Raw genomic sequence first — 26,737 nt, 5'->3', positions numbered from 1 at the left:
GATTACATTTGTTATGTTCATCCTATTTCATAATACGTAATAGTATACAGTAATACCCCGAACTTACAGATTCGATTTGTGCGAATTCACAATAGAGTGAACTTTTCATCGGAACTTGACTAATTATCATACATGTGTTCTTCATAATAGCGCAAACATTTGCAAACCCTACAGAAACACTGCAAAACCCTGCAAAAGTGTTTATGTTTAATTTATTATGCAAATTTTTAAATTTTAAAGCTTTTCTGTATAAAATATTTATTAAAAATGTATCATTTTTATTTTTGTACATGCATAAATATGCAGTTAGTGCAAATATGTTCTTTTATAAGATGTGATACCCACTCACAAAGTTACTGCACTTTTCAAAGATGATATTCCTTCAGGAACTTTGCTTAATTTCTGAAGTACGTACTAATATACTACAATTAGTATGTATAAGTTTTCATGCTTTTAAGTGTAAAATCAGGAAGGAGATTATGTGTATGCTATTTATATTTTTGAAAATAATACATAGACAGTAGGTAATTCAGTGTTAGTCACTATAAAAGAACTCCATGATCAACTAGTTAAACATTAGAGATGTCGTTCTGTAAAAATTACTTTCTTAACCTCGGAGAAAAGTGCTGGTACAATCTGTATGTACTATGCTACACATTTAAAGCACACACAGTTAATGTACTTTCAGAAGATGTGATCCCACTTTTTAAAGATGATACCCCTTCAGAGTTTTACCTACATAACATATGTATTTCTCTCTCTCTCTCTCTCTCTCTCTCTCTCTCTCTCTCTCTCTCTCTCTCTCTCTCTCTCGTAATTAGCTCTCACACTAGTTCTCGCACTTTTTAAAGATGATGATACCCCTCCAGAGTTTTACCCACATGACATATGTATTTCTCTCTCTCTCTCATTTGTAGTTAGCTCTCACACTAGTTCTCACGCTTTTTAAAGATGATACCCCTCCAGAGCTTTACCTACATGGTGTATGTATTTCTCTCTCTCTCTCTCTCTCTCTCTCTCTCTCTCTCTCTCTCTCTCTCTCTCATAGTTAGCTTTCACACTAGTTCACGATTTTAAATTGATTTAATTTTACCTTCACCCTCTGCAAACATGACTTATGTACATACATGTCTTCTTTATTTTATTCAATTGTGTGACTTTGTTATGAAGTCACACAATCACTGACTTATGAAGTTTACCTAGTGATGCAAAGAAAACTTTTACTCTGACAGAAAAAGAAAATGGCATTCCATGAATCAGGGGTAACTTTAGTATATGTACAAAAATGGATACGTATGTATATAGTAGTTACAGTAACTATTTTTATGCCAACCAGTTAATCCTTGTTTAAGGGTAATGTATTAAACTAACTTTTAAATAAAATTACAGTAACTTTAATTTCATTTAAAAGTTAGCCTAATGCTTAGGGAGCATGATTAGGGTCATCTTTAGTGTTCAAACTCTAAAAGTAAGCATTTATTAGTAATTTCAGAGACTGTGCCAAACTTAAGCAAACCTTCCGCTTGTGCGAAGGGGTCTGGAATCTAACCTTGCGCAAGTTCAGGATATTACTGTGCATGTGAGGGAAGGAAGTACTCCCGGAAGATATGGAATCAAGGCCGAACCCACACTGAAACCCCTTGAAGGTAGAACAGAAAAGCAGCAGGAAAAAGTTGAGAAATAAGCAGAAGTTGAGAGAGAGAGAGAGAGAGAGATGAGAGAGAGAGAGGTTGAAGGAGAAGAGGAGAGAGAGAGAGACCTCAGAGAGAGGAGAGAGCGAGAGGAGAAGGAGGGAAGAGAGGGGGAGGGAAGAGAGAGGGGAGCCGAGAGGAAGAGACAGAAGGGGGGGAGAGGAGAGGGAGAGGAAAGTCACTATGAGTAACCACTGGAGCACATAGCGCCGACATTGTGCAGGTGGAGAACCAACTGTGGTGGTAATAACTATGGTGCAGATGAACTGCAAACGGCCGTAGCCCCCCAGCAATTATCACGGTAAGCACGTTACGCCTCACACACCTAAGGTATATAAATGGGAACCGAAGAAGGAAGATTACTAACTACCTAATGAAAGGAGTGGCTGATGACACAACCAGTATTGATACAGTCAACAATGGCGCAGATGAATCTCAAACTGCTATAGCCCCCGCAAGAACTACAGAGCTCCAACTGTTGTAGCCCCCGCAAGAACTACAGAGGACGCATTACGTCTCAAAACATGTAAAGGGTGAAAATACAGAGTTGCGGATACCGCCTTGCAGCATCAACACCAGCAGCCTGAGAACTACAGGACCTGTGGAAGGTGCTAAGAAGGCAGCCCCTCCAGAATTACTTCCTTTAACCCCAAAGAGAGAGAGAGAGAGAGAGAGAGAGAGAGAGAGAGAGAGAGAGAGAGAGAGAGAGAGAGAGAGAGAGAGAGAGAGAGAGGTTGAAATCCCCAAATTTCAAGATGAAACGATAAAAACTCTTGCTCTGCTGTGTTATTGGCAAAGAAAACAGGATGAGCGAGAAGACTCTGAAGCGACATCTGAAGAATGACCAGATAAGGAAGAATGTGTAAAGACATTATAAATTTTAACAGAATAAAATGGGCAAGAGAGAAACTAGACCGACTCTGTTCCCCATGATAATCTTGACAAACATTAGAAAATCAGGAAAATTATTGAAGACGTGATCATGAATACAGTCCATATTCAAGCTACAGTAACTGTCTTGCAATAATTCGATTTTACGATGGGGTTAGTAATCAAAATTGGCACTACATTGCAAATAAGTCTTTCTATATCTCTCGCGCAGCTGGCGTAGGCAGCAGTGTGCAGTCAGACAGCGAGATTGTTGGGTTTAATATAGAATTTAGGCCGAAGGCCAAGTATTGGGACCTATGAGGTCATTCAGCGCTGAAAGGAAATTGACAGAAAAGGGTTTGAAAGGTGTAACAGGAAGAAAAGCCTCTCTGTTGCACAATGAATCAAGTGTTAGGAGAAAGTGGAAAGTAAGATGAACAGAGAGAATATGAAATCAGGAAAGTAGAGAGAGAGAGAGAGAGAGAGAGAGAGAGAGAGAGAGAGAGAGAGAGAGAGAGAGAGAGAGAGAGAGAGAGAGAGAGAGAGAGGGGCCGAATTACAATTGTCAAACATTTCCACCTCCATACCTTTGCACCCTCTTCTAAGTAAAAAGTATTATCTTAATGATATATACTCATATAACTGCATACAGCTATAAACAACCGAACGAGGACTTTGTTGCTAATACGATCGAATCTGATAGCAACATCACTTTGTATTCATCCGCATGTGACAGTAATTGAATCCAACAGCAACATCCGTTTATTGTATTCATCCGCGTGCGACAGTAATGACTGTATTCACGTTATAAATGTAGCTGAAGCTGATAAGGCAATATTACGTGCATCAGGAACATGGATAAAAGCCCTAAGCGTTTGTCTGAATTCAAACGCAGCCATGGTAAACGAAAATTAATAGCATGAAAGAGCTCATTTACTGTTCTTTTCACACTGACAAAAGATTAGTAACATAAGGATCGCAATACCTATGAAAACGAGTGAAAAAGAATGGAATAGCTAAATTTTACGCAATCTAAATAGAGGGAAAAACTAGCTTCCAATGAGATGTATTAGTCAAATTTTTTACTTAAATTACGTCGTAAGCCGAACAATATGACTTTGTTCCTTATAAGTTAAGTATCCAGATATTCATTTATGCTAACTAGGAACAAAAACATAGCCGAGACCAAGTGATATAGTTGAATCTGGAGCAAAGGAAATTGACTAGTCGGCATCATTGTCTGTCTAAGCTGTGTGTTGATGACAAGCTTGTGTAATTGTAATTTAATTGAAAAGTATTGTATTCATCTGCGTGCGACAGTAATTACTGTATTCACATTATAAATGTAGCTGAAGCTGATAAGGCAATATTGCGTGCATCAGCAACATGGATAAAAGTCCCAAGCTCTTGTATTAGTCAAATTTTTTACTTAAATTACATCGTAAGACGAACAATATGACTTTGTTCCATATAGGTTAAATATCCAGATATTCATTTATGCTAACTAGAAACAAAAACATAGCCGAGACCAAGTGATATGGTTGAATCTGGAGCAAAGGAAATTGACTAGTCGGAATCATTGTCTGTCTAAGCCATGCCTCCTTACAACAGTGCTGTGTTTTGATGACAAGCTTGTGTAATTGTAATTTAATTGAAAAGTAATCAATTACATATTTTAAGGTAATTAAATGTAACTCTTTACCCTAATATTAATTTCAGTTGTCACTGTAATTTGATAATACGACTGGTAATTATATTGGTAACTGTAATTGACATAAGCATAATCTAATTACGGACGGCAATTTGTCTGCTAAACGGATGAGGACATCATACAAACGAATTCCGTCACCGGAGGGAACTCTTGGAAAGCAATGAAATGTACACATTCCTTATGATATTTGATTATATGGCACAAGATACCATTATTGACTATTTTAATTGTCAACATAGTTGAAAACACGTCTTCCCTCAAGACAACAAACATGGCATAAGTGAGGAAGAGTTGTTACGTTAGTCATGCTAGCCAATCAGGACAAGAATGAGTTAAATACGGCGATGCAAACTCGTATTCGCCATCAGCTGATTCAAGAACGAGAAACTGACTGCTGAGTTAGTATTTATACTACGCTAATATGATGATACATACTAAACGCTTATAATGCTGAAGTCGGACAAAATCTGACATTCAATCCTGTTCGATTACATTTTATATTGAATTATCCTAAGAACGGATTCTCGTTTCGTGTTCAATTTACACCTGTACTGAATTATTCGAAGTCAGAATGCCTTGAGCCTACAGCATTAGCCACTATAAAAATTACTCTACCGATATGTAATACAGCAAATACTTTAGGCTAGGCTACTGTATATGCATACGATATATCATCATGAACACTAGGCTAGCCGTAGTTATTCAATTTCTCTACATACTGAATTATCGTAAGTCAATATGCATTGAACTGAGAATTAGTTAATATTAATTAACAATTACCCTACCGTATATATAGAGGAAAGGAACCTTTAAGACGAAGGAGCAGTATTCAACACTTCAGAACCTGACAGACCCGAAACCAGATCTGAACCATGGCCTAGAAAGCTTCTGATACAAGGAACTCGAAGCAGGAAAAACCCAAAGAGGCTCTAAAGACAAACTGCCCCTCTATAAACTACAGTAGAAACCGACCCGAAGAAGCCAGCACTTCTCTTCCTGAACACTATGTAGCCTATTATCCCTACTTGTCTGTATCTGACCTAAATTTTCATAATCCTCAGAACTTCCACATTGAGGGAAGGGGAAGTCTACTGCCAACACTGCCTGCTCCAGGCCGGGGGTGCCGGCAGAACCTACCCACTCGGAGGCTTTTGGTTCTCATTGACCCCCGGCACTCGTTAGGGCTGGTTCTGGAACAGGCAGGGGGGCTGAAAAAGAACGATTAGAATCAACTATACTACTACTACCACTATCTCTATTTTTATTTAAATTATACGTCAGGCTAGAAATAGGCTAAACATACTAGATGATAACCTGTCCACTAATATCTTGGATAACTAACTCTAATGCTTCTTTATCTCCTGACCAAAACAAACATCTCAGACAGGTATTACACTCAACCTTCTTACACGAAATAACAAAGAGAATGTCGATCATGTGTGAAGGTACTCATCCTACACTTGCAGGGCATGCAGAACCGATGAGCACCATCATGTCCAGCTGTAAAAGCCTCGATCGTCAAACTGTAAATGAAGCAGAAGCAGAGGCGTTAGCAGATGGCAAAGACATTTATTTTGTAACTCATCCATAGTGAGTACAAAGTACCTATCCAAAGTCAAATTGGGAGAAAAACGTTAATACACAGTTCAGTCGTCTACCGATATCCAAATTGCAAAAACTCTTTAAATGGGGTCGGGCTAGATGACCAAAAGTTCGCCTGATGTGGGACCAATCAGCACAGCATGGCAAACAAGAAACAATTGAGGAGACAGGCCTCTAGTGGCCGGTATTTGCATCAGTGTTGCCAACGGTAACACAGGTAACTCATTTGACTAGATTTTACCTGCAGTGTTGATAGCACTGACAGTTAAATTACCCAGTTAGTGGGTAAATATGTGGGGATATAGTTCAGGCTGGTCAGTGACCAGGGCTAATTCAGGTGTTCAGGGAGGGTATTGCAATATGAGATTTTAGCTATTTGGAAGGGGAATACAGGGGGGTCTTCTGCATATGCTACCTATAAAAAATAGAAGGCTATATGCATGTTTATTTAGACATTAACTACTCCAAATCCATCAATAAATAAAAACTGATAATTCCCAAAAAGAGGAGCTTAGTCCTAGACACCACTTCTTGACTGAATAGGAAACAAGACCAAGCTGTTGAAACTTAGTTTGGAGGTGTTGTTGATAGCTAAATAGTATATCTGTTCAAATAACAAACCTAGGTAGCCACCTATACATGTTTGTTATTGTTCCTCTCTCCCTTTGCTAGAGGAAGGGTTTGGTACTGAAAGGTATATTTGTGTAGAATATAAAATACAGGCAGTCCCTGGTTATCGCCAGGGTGCCGATAAGCGAAGTAGGCATGCTTAATCACTTTATGTAGCCATGAAGAAATGGTGATCCTGGACACTTCTTTCTTCAACGCTGACCCTAATGACTGAACTTGTCTGTCATACATCCGTCATCCTGGAATGTGTCTGGTTGACACTGTGCTGAGTGCATTACTGCAAACCCGTGCACCCGCACTGCCAATGGAATGAGCACCGTCAATAGAGGAGATGATAGAAGTAATAACAAATCACTTACAAGATTAGGTACATTTGATCTGGTCATAGTAATTGAATGCATGAAATTTGGGCCATATGAACCTGCTGACCCTACACTGGGGACAAGAAGGCCATTCAGCACCATCATGGCAATGAAGATATGACTTACATTTTACCAATACCAAGGTATCTAATTTTGAGAAGCTGAGAACACTTTTCGAGCTGCTAATGACTGTTATTGTGCATCGATAACAAAGATAAAACTCCTGTAACCTTATCCAATCAAACACAACCATAGATAAAGTTGAGAGAGAATCATTTTAATCAAAACTTCAGGTCTTGAAAGAATACAGTTTACTGCTGTTTTCACACCGATAAATGATAAATAAAATAAGGTAAAGCTCATACTACGAAGAAATCAAGTGAAAATAGCAAACAGAATCATGTAATTTTCTTTACACAATAAACATGCCCACAAAGCAATCTGTTAACGAAAAAATAATTTAGTTCCCAACGAGATGTTTTAAATTCATATTTCGACTTAAAATGAACACGTCTTATAATGAAAAGATGACCTTGTCTCATATAAGTAAAGTATCTAGATATTCTTTTATGCTAACTAGAAGCAAAGCAATTTGCTCTGAATTGAGTTAAATATGACAGCGTTGTCTCCTTTGAATCCCACTAGATGACTAAAAGCTTGGATTTCACTAACTCTCTTCGCCGTCGCCAGAGAAGTTAGGAAAAGAGCCTTCCTTGTCAAGTTCCGAAGAGACGCTGCTTGAAGAGGTTCAAAAGGACTTGACATTAAGAACCTAAGAACTACGTCAAGGTTCCATGAAGGCGGTCTCGCTTGAGGAATCTTTGAGGTCTCAAAAGATTTCAAGAGATCATGAATATCCTTGTTGTCAGAAAGGTCCAGGCCTCTGTGCCTAAAAACCGCTGACAACATGCTCTTATATCCCTTAATGGTAGGGACTGCTAATTTCTGCACATTCCTAAGAAAGAGCAGAAAATCGGCTATCTGGTTCACAGAGGTCGTGGAAGAGGAAACTCCCTCCTTTTTACACCATGCCCTGAAGGAAGCCCACTTCGATTGGTATACAGCTCTTGTAGATGCTCGTCTTGCATTTGCGATTGCTCTCGCAGCTGCTTTCGAAAAACCTCTCGCTCTGGCCAACTTTTCGATAGTCTGAACGCAGTCAGACCCAGAGCGGAGAGGTTTTGGTGATACCTTTCGAAGTGAGGCTGTTTGAGTAGATCTTTCCTCCAGGGCAACGTCCTTGGGAAGTCTACAAGGAGAGACATGACCTCTGTGAACCATTCTCTCGCTGGCCACATCGGGGCGATCAGGGTCAACCTCGTCCCTTCTGAAGCCGCAAACTTCCTCATGACTTCCCCCATGATCTTGAATGGCGGGAAGGCATAGAGGTCTAGGCCCGTCCAACTCCATAGCAATGCGTCCACAGCGATTGCTTCTGGATCTAGGACTGGGGAGCAATACAGAGGAAGCCTCTTCGTCCTTGACGTCGCGAATAAGTTGACCAGAGGACGTCCCCACAACTTCCAAAGGTCTCGACACACGTCTTTGTGTAAGGTCCATTCCGTCGGTAGGATTTGGTCCTGACGACTGAGAAGGTCCGCCCTGACGTTTTGCACTCCTGCAATGAACCTTGTCAGGATTGTAACCTTCTTTTTGCACTCCTGCAATGAACCTTGTCAGGATCGTAACCTTCTTTCTCTTTGCCCACAGCAGAATCTCCTTTGCTAGGTGAAACAAAATCCTGGAGTGTGTTCCTCCCTGATTCTTCAAATACGCGAGGGCTGTGGTATTGTCCGAGTTGACTTGAACGATTTTGTTCGTCAATCTTCCTTTCGTCAATCTTCCTTCGAAGAACTGCAGAGACAGAAAGATCGCTGCTAGTTCTTTGTCATTTATGTGCCAGGCTGCCTGTTCCCCTCTCCAGGAGCCTGACACTTCCTCCCCTCCTTGTGTTGCTCCCCAGCCCGCGATGGAAGCGTCTGAGAACAACACTAGGTCGGGGCTCAGAAGACTTAGGGAAAACTGGAGAGGCCTGAGGTGCAGTCTTCCCAAGGAAACAAACCTTTCCAGCGAGGAAATGGTGCCCAGCAGACTCATCCATTCCCTCGCCGAGCAAGTTTCTTTCCCCAAGAAGGCTGAGACTTTCTCTAAACCTAGCTGCTGACGTTCCTGGGACGGAAACGCTCGAAAAGCCATTGAATCCATCTGAATCCCCAGATACACGATGGACTGTGTCGGGGTCAGATGCGACTTTTCGAGGTTGACAAGAAGTCCCAGGGACTTCGCTAAGGCTAACGTTAACTGCAGGTCCTTCAGACACTTTTCTCTCGACGACGCTCTGATAAGCCAGTCGTCGAGGTAAAGGGAAACTCTTATCCCCGAAGAGTGTAGCCACCTCGCCACATTCTTCATGACGACGGTGAACACCATCGGAGCCGTGGTCAGGCCGAAACAAAGGGCTCTGAACTGCCACACTTTGTTGCCTAAGACGAATCTTAGGTACTTTCTTGAAAGAGGGTGGATCGGGATGTGAAAGTACGCGTCCTGCAGGTCTAAGGACACCATCCAGTTGCCCGGTCTCAAGGCTCCCAGAACAGAATGAGGCGTCTCCATCGTGAATTTGGTCTTTTCCACAAAAAGATTTAGCCTGCTTACATCTAGGACTGGACGCCAACCCGACGACTGCTTTGGTACTAGGAAAATCCTGTTGTAAAAACCTGGAGACCCCAGGTCCGCGACTTGTTCCACCGCTCTTTTCTCGATCATCTGTTGTAAAAGATCGAACAACACTTGTCTCTTTTCTCCCTGATATGATGGAGAAAGGTCTCTGGGAGTCGTGGAAAGAGGAGGAGGATCTAAAAAGGGGATCTTGTACCCCTGCTCCCCGATCTTGAGGGACCAAGGGTCCGTATCTCTCTCTCTCCATGCTCCCGCAAAGGACTTCAGTCTGGCTCCGACTGGTGTCTGAAGGACATGAGTTTCACTTGGATGGCTTGGGTTTGAAGGAAGCTCTTCCTCTTGCAAGCCCTCTCCCTCAAGGAGCTGCTCTCGAGGGAGGAGCCCCACGAAAGGGTTTAACCTTCTTCGGCGGTCGTACAAAAGACGAAGAAGTGGAAGGAACTGCCGGACGTCTCGAGGACTGGGCTAAAGAGGTCCTGCTTGCTTTTTTCCTGCAAACTGCTTGCCAGGTCCTTAACTAAAGTCTGGGGGAAGAGATGGCTCGTAAGAGGAGAAAAGAGCAGCTCCGCTTTCTGAGCTGGAGTAACAGATCTAGCTGTGAAGTTACACAGCAAAGCTCTCTTCTTCAGGAAGGCAGTCCCAAAATGAGAGACAAGCTCCTCTGAACCATCCCTGACGGCCTTGTCCATGCACGATAGCACGCTGGACAGCTCCCCCAAACTGAGAGACTCTGGGCTTCTAGATTGCAGATCTAGAACTCCCAAGCACCAGTCCAAGAAGTTGAAGACTTCAAGAGTCCGCAGCAGCCCCTTCAAATGATGGTCTGTCTCCGTAGGGGTCCAGGTCACTTTGGCAGTGGATAAGAGGGACCTCCTCTGAGAGTCCACCAAGCTGGAGAAATCCCCTTGCGCTGAAGAAGGGATTCTCACACCCACGTCTCCTTTGGTCTCATACCAAATACCTCCTTTACCGCTGAGTCTAGAGGGAGGAAGGGCGAAAGTTGACTTGCCCTGATCCTTCCTTCGTTCCATCCAGTCTTGGAGTTTCTTGAAGGCCCTCTTAGTGGAGAGCGAAGTCTTCATTTCTACAAACTCCGGGGTCTTACATGTCTTCGAAGATGAAAACTGCAAAGGAGGAGACTTGGGAGCTGCAGGCTGGAACTTGTCCCCGAAGGACGATTGCAACAGCCGCACAAGAACTTTGTAGTCTGAGATTGAAGAGGCAGCAGAAAGTTCCTCTTCAACAGAGTCAGCAGGACTACTCAATTCTCCTTCTTCCCTAATCGGAAGAGGAGACCGCCCCTCCGGAGAGGGCGTACGTCTATCGGGTCTGGACTTTATCAAGGACCCCCGTTGCTTAATAGCAGAAGCCTCATCTAGGCTGCCTTCCTTGCGGCGAACCTTACAGCTCGAAGGAGGCAGAGCGTCCTGACGGCGAAGAGCGTCCTTAACAGCGCCCGAGGCCGCCTTGATACTGAGAGAAGCGTCCTTACGCTTCTTAAACGATAAGGTAGACTTGCTGGCTGCTCTCTCCTTAAAAGGAGACACGTCACAACGAGCGTCCTTCCGAGCGTCCTGGTGCACGTCGTCTTCTTGCTCGGCGTCCTCCGAAGCGTCCTGAAAAGCGTCCTGCCGAGCGTCCTCAAAAGCGTCCTGAGCGCACTCAAAAGCGTCCTGAGCGTCCTCTCGAGAATCACGGCAAGCAGCCTGCCCATGACGTTGAGAGGGAACGAAAGCGTCCTGACGACCCGTTCTCTTAGCGGGCGAACGAGATCGGCGAATCGCCGAAGGAGACGCAATCGGCGAAAGAGACGAACAAGGAAAGGGAGAAGGAGACTGCTTCGTCCTCTTGACGGGCAGCCTAAGGTCCTTCCTCCGCTTAGGCTTGACTGCTGCTGGGCGAGTCTTCTGAGCCATAAGCGCTGACAACTGGTCCTGAAGGGACAAAAGAATGTTCTTCGTCGGAGAAGAACGAACAGAGGGGGCAGGACTGATCCTGCGAGAAGACGAGGGGCGAGGGGACACCTCCTTCCTTCTCACAGGTACAGCTACCTGCTTCTCCAGAGAGCGACTGTAGCGCATCTCAGCGTCCTCGCCGGATGAGATCCTACCTCTCTTCTGAGGCGGAAAAGCGTCATACGCATCCGGAGAAGAGCGCAAAGAAACTGGCGATACAGGACGTGAAGCGTCCTCACAACGAAACGTCCTTTTCAGCGGACGAGAGTCTCTCTGAGCGCTCCACCCCTTGCGCGGGGAGGACGCTTCGGAGGACAAAAAGCAGTCCTTAAGGATATGCGCCTGTGCGCGCTCCTTGGCATCCTGGGACTTTGCAACAAGGCCTGCCGAAGGGACGCCAGATTGGTGGGGAGCCCCCGTAACCCTCTTGCGGCTTTCGACATATCCCCTCCCTGATTCCTGGGAGTCCGATAGCGGTCTAGGCCTAGAGGCATTATGGGGCCGATCTGACGCCCCCTCCACAACACAGAGCCAGTTTCCAAGGCTTTCACTTTGGTCTCCAGAGTACGAAGAGACTCCAAAATTAGAGAAAGGGCATTACCTTCTCCAGACACAGATTCAGGGCCCGAAGGCAACAACACAGGTTTAGGAGATGCAAAATCTACAGGTGTTAGAGCAGGAGAAATATTAGTACCCTTACCTTTGGTAGAACCACTCCTGGAGGAAGACCTCCTGATCCTATCGCGTTCCAATTTACGCCGATAGGAATCATACACCTTCCATCCATCATCGGTCAATCCATCACATTCATTGCACCGATCATCCACCAAACAAACATGCCCCCTACAACTCATACATACTGTGTGGGGGTCTACCAATGATTTCGGTAGCCTCACCTTACAATCACTCCTCACACACACTCTGAAACTCACTGCACTTGATCCAGACATCACGTTTACAGAAAAGCCAATCCAAAGTCAAAAAACGGTCCACTATCGTGTATGCCAATCCAACAATCCAGAATCAATAACCAAAAGTCAATCAGATACTTAATTGCGAGTCAAATCCAAAAATCCTAGGCGGAGGTCTGTAAACAGTAGTTTACCGACCGGCGACAGAAAAAATATGGGAATGGTTCCTGATATCCGCCTCCCAGCGGCGGGAATGGGTACTACCACCTGGCCGCCCACTGCGTGTGCCGCGAGTTTTGAAATTCTGTCGGACTTCAGAAAATACAGCTATATATATATCTGTCAGGTAAGTTGCATGAACAAATTAATAATTACTATGCCATATATGTATAAGTATACTGTGTAGTGTAGGGTACGCTACCCTATTTGTAAAGATGGTACTGATTACCCTAGTGTAGGCTAGGCTATATTCGAGATACAATTTTTTTGACATATTATGGGTTTTTCGGAACATAACCCCATCGTAAGTAGGAGAATACCTGTAATCTGCTGAAGAAAATGCCCTTTCTGACTGAACCCTTTTCTTGCAGATGTACTCCACTATACTACTAATTAAATCAATTCCTCGGCTTGCTCATTTTCATAACCTAAGTAGTACTCAGACTCTTTGGGTTCATCTAAAATTTGAAATGCATTGCATGTTTATTCTGCGGAAAGAGTGAAATATTACATTGCAGGATCCACACATTAAAGGTAAATTCCATTACAGAATTCTGAATATGAGAAGAACACAGATACTGGAAAATAAACAAAAAGAAAAAGCCCAAAATCTTACCATAAACCATCTCAGAAAGTTTAGAAGTCAATCTGAACATGACCTCACTAGTTAAATGTTGCCCTCCCAAAACATTTTATTAACCTTGCATAATATTGTTCTTATCTACTATTGTTATGGTCTTGCCCAAAGGAAAGTTTCTTCATGCTCATCAGTTTTAAAGTGTAAGATGATAGAGTAACGAAAGCAAAACTTTGCTTACGTTCCGCTGTCTAAGTGGACCAAGCTAAAAATGAGCATGTACAAGTAAGATGGAAGGTTCCTTTAAGTGTCAAGGAGTACCTATCTGAAAATGCAGCTCTGATCTTCTATCCTCAAAATGAATAGCATCTCAGCACTGGTAATTTTTGCCAATCTGGCACTTTAAATATACTAAATGTTCCAATTAGATTAATAGCTTTGGATCATAGCCTAATCCTTTACACTTAATTTACTAATCAGCAGAAAAAAAAATTTAATGTAAAATAAACATCCTTAAGGCTAATTTCACAACTAATTCAATACTTACAATTAACAAGAATCTCCTGTTCTATAATACCACAGCCTAGGAGTTCTACCCATTCACCTCCAATTTTAATCTCAAGCTCCCATGAAGGATGAGTAAATGGGAAGTAAGCATCTACCCATTTCATCTCTACATCTGTAAAAGTTCCAGCATGTTACAACATTAATTGACACCCTTCAATAACCATAAATAAATTATAATGTAAGGTTATTCAGTACACTGTCAGATACAGACCCTTCATACATAAAACTTGCAAAGATGCAAACGCACATATTCAGAGTAAGTTTTTTCTTGTTACATTTTTATCATGTATCTAAAGACAATGAAAACAGTATTATTTGAATTTGAGTGTAAAATACAGTACATGTCCAGTACTCTGCTGTACATGTTCTTGACAATTAAAGCAGTACAAGATTCAACCTGAATTTCATAAAAAAATAAATGGCTCTAATTTGATACAAGTAAATCTGGCTCCACTCTCACTTAACTACTCTCATCAGTATGTTTGTTTTAGTTAAGTAGAAAACAAGTTCTCCAATTTCATTATGGCTATACTTAATACTGTTACAGTATTAACTTACTGCTTATCTTTCACTTGTATAAAGAATCCCAAATTAAAATCAGAGCACTTTAGACTATCACCCATTACCCCTCTATTTACTCTGATGAAAAGGTTAATGAACATAGCAGGTATCTAAGATAACAAGGGGCCAAATATGGGCTGGGCCATGCTAATACAACCAAAGGTTGTTCTTCAACTGCAAGTGAAAAAACATGAAAAGCAGAAAAAATCCTTTCAAATTTATAAAGCACAGAAGTAGATTCTCCAGATATGTATATGAGTCCAAATGGAAAATAGTGAGAACTATTCTTGAGAATTCCAAGACATTAGAAATACCCAGATTTTTCTTGATTTAAGTGAAAATAATTTTGAACTATATAATACAAAATTTACACGGCTGAACTCAAAGATGCCTTGCAGAATACCAAAGCATCAGCCCCTGGTGAAGATAAAATACTTTATGAAATGCTGAAACATCTCCCAGAAAAGGAAAAAAAAAAGGATTTTGACGTAGGAAGAGTACTTAACTTAGCTGCTGCGATAGCTGCACGCTCCATTATAGATAAATCCAACGAAAGGGCACAAAAAACACAGAGAGAAAATAAGCACGTGTGACTCGTGTGCGCTAACTGAAAAGGATGGCCACCAGAGGCGCAGCAGTCGGCAGCATGGGATGGAGTAGTAGTAGTACGAGCTGCTCACTCTGTGGGTCGGCTCTCCTCATGGAGGGTTTTTGTAGTGGGAGATTTCTATTGGCATTTGGCTCGTGGTAGTGGTCTCACTCGCCTAGTGTTCATACCGACACCCTCTTGGAGGGTGAGCGAGTCAGTTACACTGACCTTTTTCTTTATTTTATTTATTCTCTGGTATGTGTTAGTACATTTACCCTAGAAATAATAGATTAAAGGATATTTTGCTGGCGACACGAGCCAATCGCCCAGAAATAGATTTTTCCTTACGTCAAAATCCCTTTTCTGGGCGAAGGCCCCGTGTCGCCCAGTGAAATAGGTTCCTTTAGCACTATTCCTAAGGTAAGATATTGTTATAATACCAGAGAACCGCTAAATTGGAAATGCCAGAATATTCTGGCTCACTTACCTTTATTAAAAGGCGTCGGTATGGTTTATGGGGCGAGTGAAACCACTACCACGGGTCCTTCTCCAATTAGCCTCTCCTACATCAAAAAACCTCAAAAATAGGGGAGCCGACCTACGGCTCACTACCTGCTACCGTGTAGCTAGCGCCTGTGACGTCATACCTGCAGATAGCACCCAAGCTTGGTGCACAGTTGGGAGTGGAAAGACAAGGGTGGGATTTCACTGGGCGACACGGGCCCTTCGCCCAGAAATAGATTTTTCCTACGTCAAAATCCCTTTTCTGGGCTCGGCCGTGTCGCTCCGTGAAATAGTACCAGAGAAAATACCAAGCTTGGAAAATGGAAGAACACAAATTAATTTCCAAAAGGATTCTAATGAAAAACAATTAAGGTTATGACATATAAAGTACACCAAGTGACAAATTCGTAACATAAAAGAGCAGTAACCTTAAAACTATCAAATCACATTAAACATCGTAAACAAAATTTAGAGAAATAAGCTCCTTATGAACTATACATTATGTACAATATGATACATTGAGGACCAGTACAACAGTGACGTAACTGGAACGAAGGCAAGAATGTTAATGAGGCCAGTAGGAAGGAGGGGGCAAGTGGAGAAAAAAAGCTGAACTACTGACTACTATCACCGCCGGCATCGGGGGAAACTGTGTTTCCCGCCGCTACCGCCGGGTACTTAAGGGATTCCAAGGACTTAAGATAATGGCGTTTGAATACTGCCGGAGATTTCCAGCCAGTGTACTTCTTCAGATCTTCAAAATTCATATGTTGGAAAAAATTTATTGAGGTAGCTATAGCTCTAATATCATGTACCCGTGGAAAGGACTGCAGGTTGGCTTTTTTGATGAAATATAGTATTTGTTGCCTTATTGCTTTTAGGGAAATGGTGCCACCTTTTTCCCTAATAAATAGAGGCCCATCAGATTTCCGAGATGTTCTATTTAACCCTCTTACGCCGGAGCGGTAAATAAAAAATTGTCTCCCGTGTGCCGGAGGGGTTTCGGAGTGAGGGCGAAAGCGGAAAAAATATTTTCTTCAAAAAATCACAGCGCGCTTAGTTTTTAAGATTAAGAGTTCATTTTTGGCTCCTTTTTTTGTCATTGGCTGAAGTTTAGTATGCAACCATCAGAAATGAAAAAATTATCATTATCATATATAAATAATGTGATATATTATAGCGCAAAAACGAAATTTCATATATAATTGTAGTCAAATAGCGCTGTGCGCAAAACGGTTAAAGGTAACAAGTTACTTTTTTTTCGTTGTAATGTACACTAAATTGCAATCATTTTGGTATATAACACATTGTAAAACAATAAAAGCAACACAGAGAAAATATTATCACAAAATAATGCATGAATTCGTAACGCGCGGACGTAAACAAATATTTTTTTCAAATATTCACCATAAATCTAAATATTGTCCTAGAGACTTCCAATTTCTTTCAAAATGAAGACAAATGATTGAATATTACTATACTGTAAGAGTATTAGCTTACAATTGCAGTTTTCGACAATATCTGACGAGTTAAAAGTTCACCGAATGTTGAATTTTTTTATATATATTTTTTATATGCAATTATTTCGGAAATAAGAAAAGCTACAACCTTCAAATATTTTTTGTTTTATTCTACATGAAATTGTGCACATTTTCATATATAAAACTCTATGAAATGCCTAATATGAAATGGAGCAAATATTCCGAGAATGGGACGTATGTATTTCGGAGATTTGTGGCGGAGAATCCGCGCGCGGAGGGAAGGAAAGATTTTTGTTTAAATTCACCATAAATCTAAATATTTTGCTAGAGACTTCGAATTTGTTTCCAGATGAAGATAAATGACTGAATATTACTAGACTGTAAGAGTTTTAGCTTACAATTGCGTTTTTCGACCATTTCGGTAGAGTCAAAGTTGACCGAACGTGGTTTTTTTTTCTATTTATCGTGATTTATATGCAAATATTTCAAAAATGAGAAAAGCTACAACCTTCAATTATTTTTAGATGTATTCTACATGAAATTGCGCACATTTTCATATATAAAACTTTATGTAACGGCTAATTTAAAATGGTGCAAACATTACCACAATCGCACGTATGATTTTTTCGGAAGAGTTACCGCGCGGATGTAAAGAAAATGTTATTTTTTTCATAAATTCACCATAAATCGAAATATTGTGCTAGAGACTTCCAATTTGTTGCAAAATGAAGGTAAATGCTTGAATATTACTAGAATATAAGCATTTTAGCTTACAATTGCGTTTTTCGACCATTTCGGTAGAGTCAAAGTTGACCAAAGGTTGAAATTTTGGCAATTATCGTTATTTATATGAAAATATCTCAAAACTGATAAAAGCTACAACCATGGGTTGTTTTTAGTTGTATTGTGCATAAAATTGCGCACATTTCCATATATAAAACTTTATATAACGGCTAATTTTAAAATGGTGCAAACATTACCACAATCGCATGTATGATTTTTTTCGGAAGAGTTACCGCGCGGACGTAAGGAAAAAGTTTTTTCATAAATTCACTATAAATCAAAATATTGTGCTAGAGACTTCCAATTAGTTGAAAAATTAAGGTAAATGATTGAATATTACTAGAATATAAGCGTTTTAGCTTACAATTGCGTTTTTCGACCATTTCAGTAGAGTCAAAGTTGACCGAAGGTTGAAATTTTGGCAATTATCGTTATTTATATGAAAATATCTCAAAACTGATAAAAGCTACAATCATGAGTATTTTATTGTTGTATTCTACATAAAAATGCGCACAGTTTCATATATAATACTTCATGTAACGGCTAATTTACAATGGTACAAAAATTATGTCAAAGTGACGAAATAATTTCCGAGATGTGTCACAGATACTTTTTAGTGCGGCAAGAAAGAAATTCGCGCTTGCGCACCTGCGTAACGATTGTAAACAAAACAACACCTCGATCCGTGAACTCCCAGCATCCCCCAAGGCGCATGATTCAAAAGTTTTAGGCTGGTAGGCCTATAAGTATTTTTCCGCGAATTTAAAAAAAAACTTTTGTAAGTCGACGTAAAATACGTCCAGTCGGCACACAGGAGATAAAAAATGTCGACGTAAAATACGTCCAGTTGGCGTAAGAGGGTTAAGTAAGCTTTCAATGAAGTTACCGGGCAAAGGGATGGGTCCTGTGGAAGCGGAACAATTTTCCATGGAGCCAACCTATCTAATGGGTCCTCATTTTTGGCAAGAAACCGTCGATCTGGAGGAAGTAACACCTCCCCTGAAGGAAGAAATTCTATATGACCTGGGTCCCTAGATAAGGCCGACAGCTCTGAAATTCTAGCTCCTGAAGCTAAGCTTATGAGGAATAGAGTTTTCCTCAAAAGGGACTGATAATCACACGAGGAGTTGTTGATATCTGAGGCCAACTTAAGGACATCGTTTAAGAACCATGACACTGACTTGGGCCTTTCAGCAGGTCTGAGCCTGGCGCAAGCTCTGGGGATGGAAGTAAAGTATGATTCCGTTAGATCAATCTTGAATCCGAATTGGAAAATCTTTTTCAAGGCTGATTTGGTAGTAGTTATTGTACTAGCTGCCAAACCTTGTTCAAATAATGACCTGAAAAAGGAGATAGCCAGATTTTTGGTCATGGTACGTACATTAGACTCGTGCAGGAACCCAGCCAGTTTTTTAACTGCTGAATCGTATTGACGAAGGGTTGATTCACATTTATCTGATTCCAAGAAAATGATGTTCTGAGGATCAATATCCGCATCCCTCTGTGCTGCAAATTTCATGAAGTCCATAAAGTTAGGGCTTTCTGAAGTCCTGAGGAAGCGAACACATTCCTCGTTTACACTAGCTGTGACAGCCTGGGGTTGGGAATCCGTTGAGGGCGGAGATCTAATTCCAGTAGAAGGGGAAACCAATTGCTCTTGGGCCAATTAGGGGCTATGAGAGCCACCTGACCTCTGAATGCCCTCAGCTTGTGCAGAACCTTCATGAGAAGATTCACCGGAGGAAACAGGTAAATCTTGTTCCATTGATTCTATTCTATAGCCAACGGGTCCGTGGCATAAGCCAGAGGGTCCAGGTTGGGGCCACATAACAAGGGAGTTTGTGATTCGATTCCGTGGCAAAGAGATCCACCTGGAGCCCCGGTACTAGCTGACATACCCAACTGAATGACTTCCTGTCCAGAGACCATTCTGATACCAGTGGGGCTGAACAAGATAGCGCGTCGGCCACCACTTTCTGAATTCCGGCAAGGTGAGTAGCTAATAGGTGCCACTTGTTCTTGCCTGCTAGTAAGAAGATGGCTATCATGACGTGGTTCACGTGGCTTGATTTTGAGCCTCCCCTGTTGATGCAGTGTACCACTACGGTATTGTCGAGCACCAGCTTGATATGAGATTTCTTGGCTGGGCGAAGCTTTTTCAGGGTGAGGAACACCGCCATGGCTTCCAGGACATTTATATGAAGCTGGCAGAATTGAAGGGACCAAGTGCCTTGTACCTTTTTGTACTGTGAGTATCCTCCCCAACCTGTTAGTGACGCATCTGTGTGGACCACTAAGGCCGGAGCGGAAATTGCAGTGGGATTTTCTTTGCCAAATTCTTCACCTCCGCTCAGGGGCGGAGACGTTTCCGTAAGATCGCCGGGATTGGGGCTAGCCTGTCCCGGAACCTTTTGTTGGCTTTTGAACGCCAAACCCGATTTATATCCTTTAGTTTGGCTTTCAATAGGACGTCTGTCACTGAAGCAAATTGGAGAGAACCTAAGATCCTTTCTTGGTTTCTCCGGGATGTCTGTTTGCATTTCAGAAACTGTCTGGTTGCCTTGGCTATTTCTTTCCTTTTCAACGGCGGGATTGATAGAGTATGCGAATCCAAGTCCCAATGGATCCCCAGCCACTGAAAGCGGGACGCTGGTGTCAGTCGGGACTTTGTCGTGTTTATCTTGAATCCTAGGTATTCGAGGAAACGGATAACCTTGGCTGTAGCCATGTGGCAGTCTTCGATGCTTGAGGCCCACACGAGCCAATCGTCCAGATAGGCTACTACCATAATACCCTGAGACCTTAGTTCCTGCACTACCGTGTCCGCCAACTTTGTAAAAATCCTGGGGGCTATGTTGAGCCTGAAGGGCATTACCTTGAAAGAGTAGGCTTGGTTCCCTAACTTGAAGCCTAGGAACGGACGGAAGTGTCTTGCTATCGGGACATGATAGTAGGCGTCTGTAAGATCTATAGAGGTGGTGACGGCCCCACGGGAAAGTAAGGTCCGCACCTGTGAGATGGTTAGCATCTTGAACTTGTCGCAAAGAATGAATAAGTTTAGACGGGACAAGTCTAAGATTACTCTTCTTTTGTCTGAGCCTTTCTTTGGCACGCTGAACAAGCGACCTTGAAATTTTAAATGTTTGGTTCTTGACACTGCTCCTTTTTGAAGGAGATCGCGGGAATACTCTACCAACTCCGCTGTTGGTTCCTGATAGAAGGTGTTGGGTGGAGGTGGACCTTCGATCCAACTCCAGCCCAGGCCTTTGGATACGATACTTTGTGCCAAACTGCTGAACCCCCAACGGTGACGAAAGAGGTACAGCCTCCCTCCTACCTGTGAGATCTCATTGGGCTGCTGACGGACGGCCTCCACGTCCTCCCCTTCCACCTCTGCCTCGACTGGTAGCTCTTCCTCCGCCTCGTTGACGAAAGGCGCCTCTAGATCTGCCGCCCCTACCGAACCTATTGAATGCCTGAAATGCCTGGCTTTCAAAGGTTGGGTTGAATGTCGGGGAAACAGCAAAGGAAGTTGATGCTTGCTGCTGCTGTGGCTGAGTCAACAGTACGAACTGCTGTTGGGGTTGGCTCTTAGAGGTGGAGGGTTGAGGGACTGGAACAGCCTGAACCAAGGCTTGTTGCTGGGGTGCCTGGAAGGGTTGGAACTTCCTAGGCTTTTTCTTTGGTTTGGAATTCGAGGATGAAGACTCCGATTTCCTCTTGTATACTAGTCCCCAGCGAACTCGAAGGCTTTGGTTCACCTTGCAGCCTCATGTTGCACCTCGTTGACTGCAGAGGTTGGAAAAAGATCAGCACCCCAAATAGAAGAGGCCAGGGGTTTGTTGGGTTCGTGCCTGATCGTGGATTCAGCTAGGACGTGCTTTCTACAGTTCCTTCTAGCCACAACAAAATCATACAAGTCACATTGCATACTCAGCAATAGTGCCTTGGCAATGACCTTGAACAGCGGTTCTTGCAAATACACAAGAGCTGCCGTTTCTGTCATGACTAGACCGTTAAGGGCCTCGCAAGCCGTGTCCTAGCGTTGAATTCCGTTTGGAGAGCATCAGAGAGCCTAGGTAGCCATTCACTGAATAAGGAGATGGCACAGTCAGGTTTAAGCTTGCCAACCGAGAAGGTTGCTGGCAAGTCTACCCATAGGTTGTCTGTACCAGGAAGTAGCAAAGACGTAGCTTCCGTCTCCCGGAGTTGTGGCATAGGCTCATCTCTCATTGCAGCCTGCAGAGTGAGTTCTGCGCCACTTTAGATGTGAACGGGATTGGAGTGTCCTCATCAACCGTAAAAATAGTGAATGGACTCCTGAAGGCTGTGACCTTAGTGTTTACGCACTGCCATTCGTCAAGGTTACGGATCCAAACTTGCCGAGCTTGGTCCCGAGAGAGGATGACGGTCTCTTTCGGGACCTTGTCCTCCCTGACCAAAGCAGATTCCGTAAGACGGACATAGCCTATGAAAGGAGCCTGCAACCCTGGCGGGTAGAACTCGAAGTCCTCAATCCTTCGAGTTCCGCAGCCCTCAATCGTAAGCATTACGTTTACGAAAGGTGCATAATTAGCCACCCTCCAAGGATTGCTCGAATGAAAGGAAGGGAGAGTGGAGCAGTCCGGCATAACCTGACCATGGGCTAATTGACCAGGATGTTGAATGCCCGAAGCAGCGCCTTGTTGGAGACCAGCGACTATGGTCTCTTGCATGCCTGACCTTTCTAGGATTTCTTGAAACTTCGTATTAACCAAGTTCCCAACCATGTTCCCCATTTGCTGCATCATATTGGATGCGATTGCTTCCTGGTCGAAGGAGGGGGGCTCTGCCCGCTCCTGGAATACCTTAGGTATCGCACCTTTAGAGGTGGATGGTACGGGATCCGAGGAGGAAGGAAGGGTCTTCCCCTTGGAAGACTTGGTCTTCGAGCCCTTGGAGAGAGACCCTTATCTGGTTTTGTCCGCTCCGGGGTGGTGAGCCGGAGCTTTATGGACTTGGCTAGTATATGATTTTCTGGGAACGGCCTTTGGCAGCAATTTAGAGTCAAGCCTGCCTTTGACTTTAGGGATTGCCGAGAGGGATTTCGAACTGGATGAAGGAAATCCCCAGGAGAACCCTTGGAAGGAAGCAGAAGAAGAAGGAGAAGAAGGTCTAGACGTGCTCCAGGCCTCCAAGGCTTGCCTCATTAACACCCTTACCGTATCCCATGCCGTCTACTGTCATGGGCTCAACGTCCAGGTCGACAGCCGCTACTTCCTCTGTGACTTCTTGCGCCAAAGCCTCCCCAGATTGTTGAGCCATCGCTTCCTGAATAGAGGCTATGATGGGAGCTGCCACTTCGGGGTCCACGTATCCTGTACTCTTGCCTCCAGGGAAGATCAAAGTAGCCATCTCTTGAGAGAGTATGTATGGCTTTGCCTTGCCTACGTTACACCAGAAGCCGCCCACCCATACCTTGAGGGTGGAGAGAGCAGCATCCCGCACAGACTGCGCCGCCTGTAAGAGAAGGCTAGTGTTAAACTTAGAACTATCTTATAATACTATAACTTAACTTATAAGATATATGTTTGATATATATATTACAATGATCCACCCTGTACCTCCATGTGAACGCCAGAGAGGCACTTACATCAGAGGAGACACGTTCCACGAGATCATAGCAGGAGAAGCAGTTCTCATGATGCCACACTATCGAGCCCTCTAGTTGGACTGCGCAGGTGGTGTGGGTCCGGCAGACGTCGTGCCCACAGGGATCCTGAAGGACGGCGTTGTAGCTGGTAACCAAACAATGGGTGGCCTGTAAAAAGAATGATACATGAGTACCATTGTTAACCAACTGGACAAAGTCCGTGGTTGTTATTTCATAACACCGGAGTGTTCCGGATTTGTAGGGTTATGCCCGACTCGGCTGCTCTTGCCATGCACCGTGCTGAGGACTCCGGAAGAAAAGTAGCGGGTAGTTAGCTGTGTTTCCGGTGATACCGGAGAACAGACAACTACCGAATCGGGGTAGCTACTATTCTATACACCGGAGAGGAGTAGTCCAAGCAGGTACCGGGCGAGATTGGATAGTCCGGGTGTGGTGAGGCGGCGGAGCACTGTGGTTCCGTAAAAACTTAAATTAACAAGGGAGGGTAGCTCCCTTGGAAGCGTAGGCTTCAATAAATTAATACTATACATATTAAGATTTATAATAATAATATGAAATAATGTAAGCCCGTCGGAGGCCGGAGCCACCGTAAAGTCATTACCCTCAAGGGCTCCGGCTAAGCCGGATTCCTATTCCCGCCATGAGGAGGGGAGGGTGTGACTAAGGGCGAGGTAGTTGATAGAGCCCAGAGAGCCGAGGAGAGCCGAGCTCACCCGAGCCTGTTGGCCGACCGAGGCTGGGTGGAGCGAAGCCCCTCCCCTACTCTGGGCTGAGACCGGCTGAGTAACGCCACCCGCACACCGTGGGTCCCCGTGGGGTCCCCCTTCACCCCCAAGAGAAAACTCGGATCGGTTGTCAGGGACAACGTGAGCGAGATATCAACCCACCTGGGTGGGAGCTCTGGGGGGGGGGGGGGGGGGGGGGGGGGGGGGGGGGGGGGGGGGGGGGGGGGGGGGGGGGGGGGGGTGAGGGAGGAGCGGTAGCGGGTGGCGACTACGCGATCGCCTGGATCCCTCACGGTTGGGTGGACCCACGAGGTGAAGAAGATCAGGTGAAAGGAAGGCCTATAGGCCGACCGAAGCCGACTCATAACAAACAGAATAAATGCAATAAATGGAATAAGTTATGTACTAAACACGGGGGGAAAAACGAGAATGAGATGAAAAGAGAGAGGAATGTCCTGGAAGTACCAAGTACGACCAACCGGTAAGGGTGATCAAAACTTGGAAACTCCGAGCAGCTGGCTTAGTGCCGTTACGAAGATTCGTAAGATAGGCAGCCAGGGTAGGCTAGGACTAAAAGAAAGACTACCATAGACTTAAAGAACTAACAAGGTAACCTAACCAAAAGGAACAGCATGCATGAAACTGTAACGGTAGGTTCCAACAGAGCTACGAAACATGAACACGTGCTCGAAGGAAACCCCCGTGCAAGCACATGATCGTCAAAAAAGCATCACCAATAAAAATAAAAACACAACTGTATTATAATACTGCTATAAAATTTTGTATTCACTAGGTATGGAAGACCACGTGAAACCCGAAATGAGGAGACACAAAGGGGCACGCTGTAATGGCGGCTCAGGGCCGAAGCCGCGTGGGGCGACGATTCAGAAAAACCTAAATAATTCGGTAAAAAGGGCCAAAGGCATACCCTAAATAGTGTCAACCATAATAGCAGTACTTAACTTGGATGCAGAAGCAGATTGACGATCCATGGTGAAATAAAATTCCAAAAAAGCGAGAACACAACACAGCAAAAGAAAACGCGTGTGCAGTGTAGTAGTGCTCTCAAAGAAATGACGTCACAGGCGCTAGCTACACGGTAGCAGGTAGTGAGCTGTAGGTCGGCTCCCCTATTCTTGAGGTTTTTGATGTAGGAGAGGCTAATTGGAGAATGACCCGTGGTAGTGGTTTCACTCGCCCCAGAAACCATACCAACGCCTTTTAATAAAGCTGAGCGAGCCAGAATATTCTGGCATTTCCAATTTAGCGGTTCTCTGGTATTATAACAATATTTTACCTTAGAAATAGTGCTAAAGGAACCTATTTCACGGAGCGACACGGCCAAGCCCATAAATTTCTTATAGATATAATAAATGAAATCTGGGAAACTGGTATTATTCCTAAGAGCTGGAAATGATATTGTTATGTTATAATAAAGTTTTGTACATACTTACCTGGCAGATATATACTTAGCTTTAGACTCCGTCATTCCCGACAGAAATTAAAATTTCGCGGCACACGCTACAGGTAGGTCAGGTGATCTACCGCCCTGCCGCTGGGTGGCAGGACTAGGAACCATTCCCGTTTTCTAATCAGATTTTCCCTTCCACCTGTCTCCTGAGGGGAGGCTGGGCGGGCCATTTAATTGTACATATCTGCCAGGTAAGTATGTACAAAACTTTATTGTAACATAACAATATCATTTTTGTACATTCAACTTCCCTGTCAGATATATACTTAGCTGATTGGCACCCTTGGTGGAGGGTAAGAGACAGCTAACTACTGAAACAAACAGGAAAAACAACATATGTTGTAGGTAAAAATAAAAACCTTGGTTCCTACCTGGTTAGGCAGAAGACTTCATGGCTACTGTCTAAGAGCCTGCTTCGCCTCAAGAGCCTCAGCGAGGTAGTGACCTATGCTGAGAGTTCTTGGGGATCTGTCAATGGGGTCTTATCCGCTTACTCGACAGAACCTTGAGGATCTTTGTCAATGGGTGCTAATCCACTTATATGAAAAAACCTCTTGCCAATGGCAAAATCAAGGAGCACAACACCAATCCCGACCACCTGATCCTATAACCCGGCTTAGTAAGATTGAAAGAAGTTACCCCAAACATTCTTTTAAACAACCCTAAAAACACAACACCAAAATTTAAAAACTAACTAAACTAATTAAGGATCAGCATCAACTCCCTGTCCCAGCACCGAATCCGCAGATACGTATGGACCCAGCGAGAAGCATTTCTCGTAAGTCACTCTTACATCCTTCGGGTAGTGTGATGCAAAGACAGAGTTGCATCTCCAGTACGTGGCAGCTAGAATGTCCTTCATAGACATATTCCTATGAAAGGATAAAGAAGTTGCAATGGCTCGCACCTCATGTGCTTTTACTCTAAGCTGCTTGAAGGAGTCGTCATCGCACGCCTCATGTGCTTCAGAGATGACACTTCTCACAAAGCCAGGGCGTTCTTAGACATGGTTCTTCTTGGGTCCCTCACCGCACACCAGAGACTCTCTAGGCTACCCTTAATCTGATTCTTCCTTTGAAGATAGAACTTAAGGGTCCTGACTGGGCAAAGAGACCTCTCAATCTCCGTCCCTACCAAGGGGGAGAGTTCCTTAACCTCAAAGCTTCTAGGCCAGGGTTTTGAGGGGTTTTCGTTCT

At 43.6% G+C, this 26,737-nt stretch overlaps 1 protein-coding gene across 4 annotated transcripts in view; it reads right to left on the bottom strand.

The window, feature by feature from the left end:
- The window catches only part of LOC135216354 (phenylalanine--tRNA ligase, mitochondrial-like), a 292,985-nt gene that overhangs the window by 155,732 nt on the left and 110,516 nt on the right, over window positions 1-26,737 (bottom strand). For all 4 annotated transcript variants that reach the window (XM_064251594.1, XM_064251591.1, XM_064251592.1 and 1 more), the window contains one exon: window positions 13,755-13,886. In XM_064251594.1, the coding sequence (XP_064107664.1) occupies window positions 13,755-13,886 (132 nt within the window). The remainder of the gene's footprint in view (window positions 1-13,754; window positions 13,887-26,737) is intronic.

The sequence above is a fragment of the Macrobrachium nipponense genome, chromosome 6 (assembly GCF_015104395.2).
Source record: "Macrobrachium nipponense isolate FS-2020 chromosome 6, ASM1510439v2, whole genome shotgun sequence".
In the NCBI taxonomy this organism is placed as follows: Eukaryota; Metazoa; Arthropoda; class Malacostraca; order Decapoda; family Palaemonidae; genus Macrobrachium; species Macrobrachium nipponense.
This window is presented reverse-complemented; position numbering and strand designations above follow the sequence as displayed.